Genomic DNA, 13,493 nt, shown 5'->3' with positions numbered 1-13,493 from the left:
AGCGATTTGATCCATGCAGACGAAGACTCGACATGAGAGCATAAACCTGAGGTAAATAAGTAAAGAGCAATCCGAGTGCTCATGGCTCACACCCAGGGGTCACAAGGCAGGACAGCTTGAAACACTAATGCAGGATGTGGATGAATACTAATGAATACGAGCCATTAAAATCTATGACGGCACAAAAAAACAAACAAATAAAAAAAAAGTCTGTAAAGTAATCCTTTAAGATATCATTATGCACTTGCTTTCATATCATCTTTCATCACATCTGTGTGGTGTATGTGTAACTTCAGCCATATTGACGTATTTGACTGTTTGTCCACTAGAAATAGCGTCTCCACTGTTCTATGATGTGTCGAGCTGTTTTTAAAGCACACAAAGATTTCAGGATCATGTAACTCAGTTACATCACACAGTGGTACATTCCTCCTCAGTGGTAAATGGATTTTATCACATGCATAGAAATAAAAAACAATAATAGCATAGACAGCTGACCTCTTTAAAGAGTCCTCTAGCAGCTATATATTACATTCACATAAAGTTTGTTTACATAGTATACAGATTTAAAAAATATATCAAGCTTAAAGTTAAAAAAGACCAACTTCTCTGGTTGCTGAAACTCAGGCACTGAAACTAAACAACCCCTGATTTAAGCTTTAGAAAAAAGATGCATCCAACACTTCCCACAATAGAACTAAGCAGCATCTTTTATTAGATCTTCACAGCACGGAAAACACATCGATCCAACAAAGCATCCCCAGTTACTAACCAGGTTGAAATGTGGGTCCATACAGTATTGAAAGGAATTGGAAATCGTATTAAAAGATAACACCTCATTCATTTAAAGGTAAGATGTTCAGAGGTGCAAACACACCAAAAATGTAAAATAAATAAATAAAATAAAGAAATTTTTTTTAAAAAACTTCCTCCATTAGGTAGATGCATGCTTCATACACCTCCATTATTTTGAGCCCACAGAGCTCCGTGTCTGACACTCCAGCAGGCTGAGAGCAAATGAATGACTTAGAATGCAATATTCGTACAGCTTTTCTAGACTTTCCAAATGTAAGTGAGCAAATGAGGCATATTTTCATAACAGTTACTTCACAGCGTTTGAGCAGTGTATTGGGAAAATTGAATTTTGGGTCAGCATGAATCATGTAACGAACAGTGTTGGGCTGTCATGTCAGTGCCATTGACAGCACAGCCCAGGGCTGCTCCGGAGGGCTTGGTTTTAAATTTATTTGTGCCCACATGGTCATTCTCTTTAGAAAAAGAAGCTACACAGTCATTCAAAACTTTGTGTACTAGAGTTGTTTTCACAAAGTAAATATGTCTGCATTTTGGTCCAAGGTTCAGTCAGTCTGAAAAGCACAAACACCACCATGACTTCTTTTTTGTGACCCGATTTTATTTGATGAATTGAAGGAGATGATAGCTGACTTCAGAAATATCAAAACAAATTTTAATGGGTCTGGATATGCAGAAACAGTCCAACTGAGAAATATAAAAAAATGTTTGAAACAATTTCTCTTTACTGATATAGACAGCATTGAAATTATTAATGAGTCAATAGACAAAACGACTACTTTTGTCACACAACAGGCACAGCGGAGCATCATGCTGATGTACTACAGAGAGATATTTTCATAAAAGAACAAGAGGAAGAAAAAAGAATAATTACAAGCAGCTTCATGTGGCCTAAGTGACAAGCAACAACCTGTTCCTGTGACAAGTGTGCAATCAGCGAAAAGTCTGAGTTACTTTGAACTCGGCAGAAGCACATTTTCTTTGTGAAGGAATATTTTCACACTAATGTTTCCCTTATGACAGGAAGATTGTGGTGCACCACTTGAAAGCACCTTTTAGGTAAAAAGAAGCTCAGTCAACCCTGTTTGTGTCACAGCAAAATAAATGTCACGGGCAGTGATGGAGATCTCTGTGAAGGTATGTGTTTAGTCAGATCATAAACGCGGCCCATTAGAGCCAGCGGTGGGTCCTCAGAGATATATGGTAGCATATGGGAATTTAGAGTGTGACTTGATTTTTGTGAACATTTTAATCTGGGCCATTCAGCTGTGAAATGACTTTCAATTTTACAAGGGATGAACAAGTAGGGAAGGACACTGTATAAACATGGAGTTGCAGAACTATTTACATAACATGGAAAAGATGCTTTGAAAGTTCTGCTTAACTTCATGGAGGATGTGTTTTCATTTGCAAAATGCACAGCTGTAATATCCTGTATTGTTTCAAATGAAAACATTTTGCAGTGTCCATTATTTTCAGAATGTAAGTATTATTTTAAATAAGTAAGAGACTAGAGCTCCATCAAACTATCCCTGCTGCCCTCTAAGCAGTAAATAAAATAACATCTGAGCATTTTATTGAGCATACACAGCTACAACCCCAGTGCCTCCATCTTTAAAGATTTGTATCTAATTAGACTCATTTAAAACCTTGAATTGGGCATCAAAATCATTGTTGGACTCCTGCAGTCACAAAACACACTTCATCTCTGTGCGATTGTGTTGGGTGAACAAATCCATTAAATTTCTTTAAAATGTGTTAACTTCTACAAAAATGAGGGGCAAAACAGAGTTGAGATAAGCCATAACAGTGAATGGCAGGTAACCTTGAGCTGTCGCACAAAATGGAGGGAGCTTAGAGAAGGAGAATGTGCCAGTTCATGCAAGGTTACTGCTCTTTGATGCACTCTCAAGGCTATCCAATGTACAAACAAATGCGTTAGAGTGAGAGGTGCTTTTCAAAGAAAAAAAAAAAAAAACTTATTCATTTAAACATGGCCAATTTTCTTTTAATATTCTGAAGAAAATGAAGAACTAGCTTTCTACTTCTTTTATTATGGTTTTACATTATTGTGATACTGTCATTGCCATTTTAGATATACACATGGTGTCACTTTCTAGCTCTCTATTCCTATTTAGTGTAATGGGGCACATTTCAAGGAAAAACTAAATCTGATGGAGCACAATTACTTTAAACCTAAACACTGCCTGGCCAAAAACAAAACAACAACAAAAAAAGTTGCCACCTGGATTTAACTAAGCAAATAGGTAGAAGCCTCCTACTGGATAATTACTGCATGGGTGATCATCTTTCAGCTAGAACAAGGTGCAACTGATGCAATGAGTAGCTTCTCATTTCTTAAACAATCAAAAGACACATCCGGTGGTTGTGGGAAAGATCTTAGTCTGTGAAAGGTGAAATCATTGGCATGCATCAAGCAGAGAAAACATTTCAGGAGATTGTAGAAACTGATAAAACTGGGTTAACTGTCCTTCCTGACAGACCTATTCCTGATGATTTTTGTGGCTTGCTGAAACGTGTGGGTGTAAGGGCCGACCACGCAGTGAACAGCACTGAAAAGTTGTAACAGTGTCCTGACAAACTTCAAAGTTTATTTTTTTATTTAGTTTGTACAACTTTGTGTGTTTCTGTTTGATTCAGAGGGGAATATTTTGCTTTATTAAATCCTGTGAGAGTGTGTGTCCAGGCATGCAGGCTGCACACTTAAAAAGTGAGATCATGATTTCTTTTTGTACTCGAAGTTCATGTAAGAAAGTTAATGATTAAATTTGTGAATGTATGTTCATTTGGTGAGAAATGCACTTTAATATGAGATAATTGTGAAATGTGGGATGTAAGCCATGTATTAGCCATGTATTGATAATATATTGTTACACTGAGTGAATGCACTTGTCTATTTCTAGTATTGAGATCTTGACTGTTATTAGGCTAAGCTAGTGACAGGGTATGAGGGTATGATGCTGATAAAAACGGCGTTCTTTATTCTTTACTTTGTGTTTTGTTAACTATTCTTAAACATTCCAACACAAAACTATAAAATGAATACTACAGACCCACAAAAGAATATTTTCTGTGTCCTGTCTCATCCCTCATGACCAGGTGACATATATAATCTTACATAAATGTGCAACACTACAAAACAAGAGCAAGAAGATGAAGTATGGTGCACAATGACGGGCTGATTTCAACTAAAACAATAGGCATAATACACAGAAATCCAAAATATTTCTTAGTACAAATAAAAGAAAGAAAAAAGCTCTAGAAGAGAAATCCCAGAAATAAAAAAGAAAAAGTAAACCAAAACCATAGATTATGACACTGAATAGAAAGATTCATCTGAGGTCATGAGTCTGTCTATGTTACTCTCCATTCAGTTGTTTTTGTGATCTGCATCAACTCCCCAAGAACAGTTTTAAACATTTTTATTACCGTTAACAGCTGTTTGCTAAATTACAAAAGAGGCTGAAGTAAATTTATTGACCAGGCACTTAAACAGTAAGCTAACACTAATCGCTAATAATTCACAAAGCCAAGGAAAGCCGTAGATTACCTCATTTTTAATAATCTGTATATTCATCCCTCCGCTTGATCAAATCATTACACTATATTATTTGATGAGTTGCTCTTCATCATGTGAGAACTTGCACTGCGCTTTGTGTTTCTATTAACTTTACTAGGTGAACATTAGAATAAACATCTGAAGCTAAGGAGTCTTTGCTTTCTTCTCAACAGGGTTACAGGAGTTAAAACGGCTTTAGGATAGAGACTGATTTAATGTGCTATGAGCTGATTCTGATTCCTCAATGATTAGATGAACAATTTTGATAATTGAATCTGATTTGTGAGAATTTTCTAATTTATTCACAAAACAAATGAAGAGAGAGACAGTTAAAAAAAAAAAAAACAAAAAAAAAAAAACAAGACCATTAGTGCCACACGCAGCTCTGATAGACAAGTTATTGCATTGGTCCTAATTGCAAACTGACACACACCCACATGTTTGCTCATGGCGCTTCCTCGTTTCTGCCTCATTGAACACACGGCGTTAGCTGGGAAAGAGCTGTGAGCGAGATCACGCTCGTGTCTTAAAAACCCTGTTGATTCAGGCTGTATCTGGCGTTTCTTGGCTGCTAGCTGTGGCATTATATAACTGGGATGAGGGAGTCTGAGGGAGGCTTTCATTAATTAGTATTTACAATTATTAACCCTACATCCTCTCCAGGGGCAGAACTGTACTGTCACGCTTATGCATGAAAACACTGAAGTCGTAGAGGGGACGTCCTGCTTTGCTTCAGATCCCTGAGCTTTGTAGTGACTGCCAAGCTCAGAGTTAAACAGATGCAAGATCTTGGACCTGTCTAAGCTCATGGCTTGATATGTGTTGGAAAAACAACAATAATAACAAAAAAACAACCTGGAGGAATTTGCAGAGTAACATCATGCAAGTTAAAGCGGGCAGGAGTAGAAGGCTGGCAGCTTGCCTGTGGGGCTGGTGGCTGTCTGCTGAGATTTTCTTTTTTAAATTTCACTTCATTTACATACTTGAATAGGCCAAAAATATTCAAGGTTTTTGTGACATTGCCAAATAATTGCTAACATGCCACAGCAAACTTAATTTTAAAACAGAAAAGCCAGGTTTATTTTCTGTAGTATAAATCTAGAAATTTTAAGCCCCAGTAGTTCAATACAACTGCCCTCCTCCTCCATCATCTAATCTCTAAATTAAGTCATCAGCCAATGCAGAAGAAGTGGAACATCATCAACATACAGCAACATAACTCAAGGCTGTGCCACATTAAATGACTAACCAGCATCTGCAGTGGTTTCATCATCCAAAGTTGTTTCATCAAGCAGGACTGTGGGAGGCTTTAGTTAGCCTTCACCCCCATGTGTCACAAAGTAATGACCAAAGGGACAGCGTGGACACAAATCACCAGCTACGGTTTGTTTTTACCATTTATTAATTCCTCACCACAGAAGCGGAGTCTAAATACAGCTCAAGATAACTGAAATTTCAAAGAGATATCTCTGAGCTGATTAATTGAAATTTATTTTGTGTGTGAAAGAGCTGAGTTTCTGTAAAGGAGACTTGTTGATTTCCTCACAATCACACAGAGATTTATGTAGACACCTTCTAACTATATCTCAAAAGCCACAGAGAAACTTATTGACTGAGCATCAACATAAACACAGCCTATCAACCTGCAGCTGTCATATTTCTATGGAATATCTGTGTGTGTGTCTCTCAGCTCCAGCAGAGGTCTCCAGATTTGTTTGAATCTTCCTCTCTTCAGTACTTTGATGGAAATTACACACATTACTGCTAGAAATGTGCATAATGACAGGTGAGGTAGAGAAGATATACCCTCTCCAGGTTATTGGATGAAGGCAGGCGATACGGCCGTAGAGAAGTGCCTTTGATGTTGAGAGATTGTGCAAGTTTATACCTGACAAAGATTGAAAATGGTGCCACACATAACCTGCTGTGTTTATAAGTATCAACTGTTAGCTTATTTTACATAAAGTAGTATGACTGTAATAATAATATTCTAAATTATGCCAGGCAAAAATACAAAACTAAAAAAATATGTTTACAGTACATTAGAATCATTAGGGACAAAAGACCAAATTTGTGTGTAATCACAGAAGATAAAAAGTTTGTACTCATGCATGAGCCTGATATCTACTTCCATTGTTGGCCACAAATACCCAAAACAGTCACTTGCATTTAGTAACATTGCTTGCACAACAACTAAAGACATGGCAATGAATGCTAAAGTAAAGCAGAAGCGCAACTTTAACCAAAATGAAGCTGACACCCTCATCAGTGAAGCAGATAAAATTAATTCTGTTTTATTTGTTGGTCTCAGCTCTGGAATCAGGACCAGAATAAAATAAAACATTGCTGAAAGGAAAACAGTGTCAGAAGTGATCAGGTCTGCAAGTTCGGGGCAAAGGTCCCTGCAGTTAAAAAAGAAACAGTATGATTACAAATAGGAGGCAAAAATATGTATCAGCTCACACAAGGAAAGCATCAGTGTTACAGGTGAAGGATCAGAAACTCCTTTTTCTCTGCAATAGATAAACATGTAACTCGAACCTGCCTTGTTCATGTGTAAACACAATCATCAAGAAAATATTGATAACTAGCTTGTGAGCATAATGGAGCAATTTTCAGTTGAAGAGCTGGATATTTAATGAAGGAATTGATGGAGACTAAAAGAAAGCTGACATGGTCATATGCTATTAGCACTTTTAAATATGCATGCAGTGGCAATCAGTTACAATAACTCGCTGATTAAAGTGAATAACCTGGAAAGAGTAGTGTTTTTTATTTTAATTGCCTTAATGGACAGGCTCAGCCATACTTAGTTGGCCTCTTACATGATGGTTTCACAGCTAGAGACCTCTGGCCAGCCAGCCAACTGCTCCTTGATGTGTCTTGAACTAGGCAAAAAACAAAAAGGTGATCAAGCTTTTGCAGTAGCTGGTCCTAAAATGTACACCAGCTTACTTCTTTATATTAATCCTGCTTCTACTGTTGAGCAATTCGGATCATTGGTAAAAGCATGTCTTTATCTCAGTCCTTTCTTTCTTTTGTTTTCTTCTTAGTCTTCCTTTCAAGTTAAGTGATATTGTTTTCTCAGCAAAAATTACTATTGTTTTGTGGTGTATTAATAATTGTTGTTTAATTGTTGTACTTTCATTCTGTGAAGCACTTCAATTAAACCTCAGCAACCTGGAATACTGCTTTAAGAATTATTCCTCAAAGTCAACCCAATTATCTTAAAAACTTTAAATAAGTCTTTGGCCTTTGGTTCTTTTCCCTGACATGTGTCATTTTTTTCACTGCTGAAGAAACCCAATTTAGTCCCCTTTTTGTTCAGTAACTACAGACCAATCTCTAAACTCTTCTGAAGAAAATCATCTCTGCACAATTGAGATCATTTATGAACGATAACATTTTTTAACACGTTTGGTCTGGTTTTAGGGCACTTTATAGCACAGTTACAGCACTTGGTTAGAAGATCAAAGGCCTGCTGCAGAGTGCAGATAGAGGAGATTGAGTCATTTTATTTCTCTTGGATTTATATATTGTTTTGATACTGCCTATCACAACATTCTGCCCTGTTGTTTGGTGTGCTGGATTTGAATGAGGATTCTGCTCTTAGCTTATTAAAGTCATATCTCTCTAAAAGAACCTTTTGGTCACTGTGAATAAATTTGCCTCATCAATAGCTAAACTGACTTGTGGCATACCACAGGGCTCAGCCCTTGGCCTCCATCTGTTCTCTATTTACACGCCACCTTTGGCCAGTTTATTCCAGACCATGATGTAAATTGTTATTTTTATGATTTTTATGCTAATGGCATTTAGGTGAACATGCCAATAAAGCCCACAGATTCCAGCAGCCATGTAAATCTCAAAGATCATCTTTCTATTTTGAATCCTGGATGTCAATAATAACAAGTCAGAGGTTGTTTGGTTTCCCAAAAATATTACAGGCCAGCTGTTTCTTATATTGGCAATCTTTCAAAATACATCACGTCAGAGACTGTGGGAATCTAGGTTTAATATTCTCAGTTAATCTTAGTTTTGCTGCTCTTCTCAAACATGTTGCGGTGTCTGCTTTTTACAGCTTAAGATTTCAGAATCTTTCTGGTCACCTTAAAGCCTTAAATGGCCTTTCTACCAAATAAAACACCTCAGACTTATTGTACTTGTATGTACCCTCCTGACCACTGAGATCCACAGATGGTGCCCTGCTAACAAATTCCAGGTCACCCATGTGACAAAGAGAGATTGGGCTTTTTTTCCATTACAGCCCTCAACTAATGAAACTCTTTGTCCACTGAACTCAGGGACCCTATTTCTCTAACTACCTTCAAATCCTACCTTTAAACTTTCCTCTTTGAGAAAGCCTGATCTAACTCACATTGTCACCTTGAAAAGCACTTTGCTTTTGTGTGTGTGTGTGTGTTAATGCTATACAAATAAGCATGGATGTTGTAAAGAGCTGAATAAAGTTTTCTGCAAATATTTCTCCAGTATTGCTTTACTTACAAACTGTGATGAAACGTCAATAACGTCAGTCTTGACAGGTCAGCTCTAACTTTAAAAAATATATGTTTTTTTTTTATCAATGGAGGCTTGATACTTGGTTTGGACACAATGACCCAATCATTTTGAATTACTAACTGTGTCCAAACTTTTGACTGTGACTGTAGTAGCTTAGCAGGAATGTCAAATTCAAATTTGAGTCTGGAAGTCAGTTGTCCTCAATGCATCCATGCTACAAACTCTAATTTCAGAGATGCATTAGAAATGAAAGCAACAGCTGGATGTAAATCGTGCAACAAGATGTAGAACCCTTGTGTAGCATTGCTCTATAGAACATCATGGTCAACGATGAAATTACCTTTTAGACATTATAAATGCTGTCTAAATTTTGTATTTGTGTAAAATGGTTCATAAAAGCCAATGCACTTTTTCCATAGGCTTTTTTTTCTTAAATACCTTATTATTGGCCTTGAAATGTTAGAAAAAGTGGTTTAGTGATACAAATGTTTTCTAAGAAATGCTAAGAAATTTCTTAAGATTCAATTTCCTCACAGAGTAGCCCTGACAACTAAAATATACTATTAGGTCATCTGTGAATAATATTAATAATAATAATAATACGTTCTCTCTAAAGATTTTTTTTCATAGCCCTGATTTTCCTGGTGATTTGGATTAAGGCCTGGAAATGTAAGCTCTTATTAAAGCAGTGTTTAAAATGAATAATCTCTCTGTGAAAGGGATTCAAAACCATTTTATAATTAAGTGTTCATCTCCACAACCAAGGTAGGGCGGGTGCCTGCGATGCTCTGATCAAGAGTTAATGTGCGTACAAAAAGTGAGTTAATGGTAAACACGGGAGCTTCTTCTGACCTCCCCTTCTGCCTAACGGGGTCCCTGCGAGGCCACATCAGGGTTCAGGAGGACATTGACAAAATATAAATCTCCCTGGCATTCACCCGTGGTATTTCAATATCATACAAATTAATGCGCATGTGACATTTTCCCTTTATGATTCATTTTTTGTTTGGAGGATGCGCTCAGTCCCCACAGCTGTCAGAGAAACGTGTTAGAAAGGCAGCGAAACATAACATTTGCATCCATCTGGAAGGACAGAAACACGATAAGACATGTCAGCTACACTACGGCATACCTCGCCATATGGGTTGTGAATGTGAATAGTATGTGTGCGCGCGCGTGTGAGTGACAGAAAGAAAGAAGAAAGTGCCTTATCAAGACATCTTTGCTCATTAAAATTCAAATAAAATGTTTTACCTGAGACGAAGGTGAGGAATGAAGTAATCACAAGTAGGAAATCTCCAAAGTTCATCTCCACACTCTACGGATGCCAAACCCGGAGTATGCAACCTCGTGACGGTCCACTCAGCGTAAATTTACCAATTAAACCGAAACTCCAGTCATTGAACCGAGCGCAGATTTGACTGAAAACGAAGCAAACTGAACAAAACTGGAGACCGAGCCTCAGCTGGAACACCTCAAGCAAGTATAATAGCCCCTAAAAAACTTTGATGTCACTCCCAGGAAGCCATGTCAGCATCAGGATCAGCAGCACCGCCCCGGAGAAACCTAATATCTAAACTCAGCAGCATCACTTCTTTGCTCCCGCATGGTCTCACACACACACGCGCGCGCACTGGCTTCTATTTAGGGTACCCCGCTGTCGTCGCCGACAAAAACACAAAAATGAGACTTAACTACATTTAGCCTAGTCATAAATGATGGCACGGTCCGTCTCCTTTCGATACTCTGAGTTGCAGGTTGGTGTGAGTTTGAGCGAATACTAAGCGCTGCACATGCCGAGAGGAGCAGCGCTCTCCCTGCTATCCGCAACAAATCCTCCCCAACCTCCAGGAGTCAGTGTTTTAAAGAGACAGAAACAACAACAGAGCACTGGATCTTTAAGTTGAATATACTTGGAAAACGAAGAATTGCTGATCCTTTTATCATTTCTGGGATTCCTATCATTTAAACACACAACTATCATAGTGTGATCATGGAGGCGTTGGATGGAAATTATATTTGGATGAAACAAGAAATGAACAGTCTAAATAAAACCGTAAAGAATTACCCTTGGAGGGTATGTTTCAATTTTAGGTTCAGTTTGATAACGAGAGGATCATAAAAGGTTGAAAATGAGAGTGGATTTTAATCCTGAAATATCTACTGAGAAATCTCTTAAAATCAGGGAACCTCAAGAGATATGAGTGTTGAGACTCATAAAAGCCCCAAAGATTTTTAATTATTTGGTAAAATGGTAAAAAGGTCATGTTATAGAACAGTGTTTCTCAATCCTGGTCCTCGGGGACCACTGCCCTGCATGTTTTAGAGGTGTTCATCTTCAAGCAGAGCAGTGGTCCCTGAGGACCAGGATTGAGAAACACTGTAATAAAAAATCGATTTCCATTATCTGTCATTCTCTCTCTTTTTGTTAACTGAACAAACTGAAGTAAAATAAGGCATTCCTACGACATCAAAGCACTACATACCATCAAATACCTTACCGAAGTATTTTTGGACACTGCCATGAAATTAGTACTAAGACTTAGGGGGAAAAGTCCATTCAATGTCAAAGGGGTTGGTGGTAGATATGTCAACCAGGTCAACTCCAGTGTGACCCATTTTCCACTTTTATTAATCTTAATACCAAAATTTGATTAATTTTTTCTGTTGCTGTTTATTTCAGTCATTGCTCAGTTTGGTTTAGCCTGTGAAACTGATTTAACTTGGAAACTACTTGCTTGAGAACAGAAAAATATCACATATGTTAAACGACAATAACATAATGCATAATAATCAGCTTATTCCAGCCTAATGGATGTCCAGATAAGCATCCTGACTTTTCTAGGATAGAAAATGTGCAGAGTGCACTAACAAAGCCTTCCCCTGAATGGTCTTAGTTTTGACATAGTGCTGGATGTCCATCAGCACAAATAACTATTAGTGGTTTTTAAAACTTCCTGTTTTTCTGTGAAACTAGTTGGTCAGTCTTTCTCCACTTTGTTTCATTGGAGATTATATATTTTGTCCCTTGTCCAGCCTCTTTATTTCACTTTTTGCTCTCACTCATTGTTTGTTTCAGTCCAGCAGCCAAACTAATTGGTTTGAAGATCAGAGACAGAATGTTTAGACTTAAATAACAGCCTTTTATAACGTTAACTTCTGAAAAGAGGCCAGCGTTTAAACAATGCATTACAATATGATGTCAAACATTCCTGATAAAGAGGCAATATGTGACATGTTGGAGGTTAGGATGGGTTCTAAATATTAAAATGCTACATCCACAGACTGTTGTGTATTTAGAAACCATACCTTGAAACAGCCTGGATGTCTGTTATTATCAGCCATGCATTCAGTATGCTGAAAAGGCCCTTGTGGGTATTTGTGACACTGGAAGATAAGGGTTTAAGCGCATCTTCAGTGGTATGCCAGAATCAATTTATATAATTCCCACGTTAACAAAAAAAAGCACACAAAAGTGTCAGTAAATAAAACACCTTAACCACATCATGTGTCAGTGTTATCCCCACTGTAGCTCTTAAACGATGCCCAGCAACCACTCATGTTTTCTACTCTCTGCTTGCAATTTTATTATCAGTTGCTACTTTAATAAGACAATTTTCCATCTTTTGTTTATTCCATATCATGAAACACATTCCTAACATACAGGCCTGTCACTATCACACTTTCACCCTCTTGCCTGTCAGACCAACTCTTTTTTTTCCTTTTCCACAATGTGGTGTCTCATGACAGAATCTTCTGCTGCATAAAAAAATCTTGACATTCTAAAAGCAGCCATTTTTAAAAATTCATAATAACATTGTTCAACACAACTGTATTAATTTTCTCAGTTTCATCATGATCTCTGCTAGTGATGATGCTAATGGAGAGTGTCAACTTTCTTTCATACCATGTTCTCAGCTCTCTGCATCATATCAGTCCTGCTGCCTTGCTTTGACTCTCAGCTTCTGAGGTTATTTATCCAGCAGCTGTTGTTTTACACCCACTTCTACACAATTTGCCCCCACGGCATCTTCTGGTGCCTGCACTGGGCTTCCTCTAAGAGAGCTGTGGACAAACAGCTCCCTGGGGGGGTAAGAGCTCAGCTTCACTCTCTCCCCCTTCTAAAACACTGACCAGACTGGTTCCTCGGTGCCTTTGCTTCCTCTCTCTCCTCTTTGTCTTCATGTCAGGCAGTGGGAGTCCAACATGATGGAGAGTGACTTTTGGATGGTCAGACGCCTGCTCTCCTTTGTTTCCTTGAATAGAACAAAAATTGGGCAACAGAAGAGGAGTCCAGATGTCTGTTGGAAGGGGTGACACAAAGAGAGGCCCACAATGTCTTCAATCTCAGTTTCAGTGGAGTTGTGGACCTTATTAAAGGCCACAATGGCTAAATAGGCATGAAATAGAAGCATCTCAACTGGAGAGTGGCCATCTCAGAGGCATCAGATGGGATCTGTTTTCTTACTTTGAAGCATAAACCTTAGAAATGTCACCAGCAGAAAATCTTACATTTCTCATTGGAGTTCAGCTATGCTGTGTCGGGCTCTATCCTTCATTGTATGTTTTCATCCCCATT

The 13,493-nt window shown here is 38.0% G+C and overlaps 1 protein-coding gene across 4 annotated transcripts in view; it reads right to left on the bottom strand.

Annotated features, from left to right (window-relative positions):
• LOC121645585 (roundabout homolog 2-like) overlaps window positions 1-10,722 on the bottom strand; it is a 68,821-nt gene extending 58,099 nt beyond the window's left edge. For all 4 annotated transcript variants that reach the window (XM_041994094.1, XM_041994091.1, XM_041994093.1 and 1 more), the window contains exon 1: window positions 10,169-10,722. In XM_041994094.1, coding sequence (XP_041850028.1) covers window positions 10,169-10,223 — 55 coding nt within the window. In that variant the 5' untranslated portion in view covers window positions 10,224-10,722. The remainder of the gene's footprint in view (window positions 1-10,168) is intronic.
• Between the last annotated feature and the right edge of the window lie 2,771 nt (window positions 10,723-13,493).

This window comes from Melanotaenia boesemani, chromosome 9 (genome assembly GCF_017639745.1).
Source record: "Melanotaenia boesemani isolate fMelBoe1 chromosome 9, fMelBoe1.pri, whole genome shotgun sequence".
Lineage (NCBI taxonomy): Eukaryota > Metazoa > Chordata > Actinopteri > Atheriniformes > Melanotaeniidae > Melanotaenia > Melanotaenia boesemani.
This window is presented reverse-complemented; position numbering and strand designations above follow the sequence as displayed.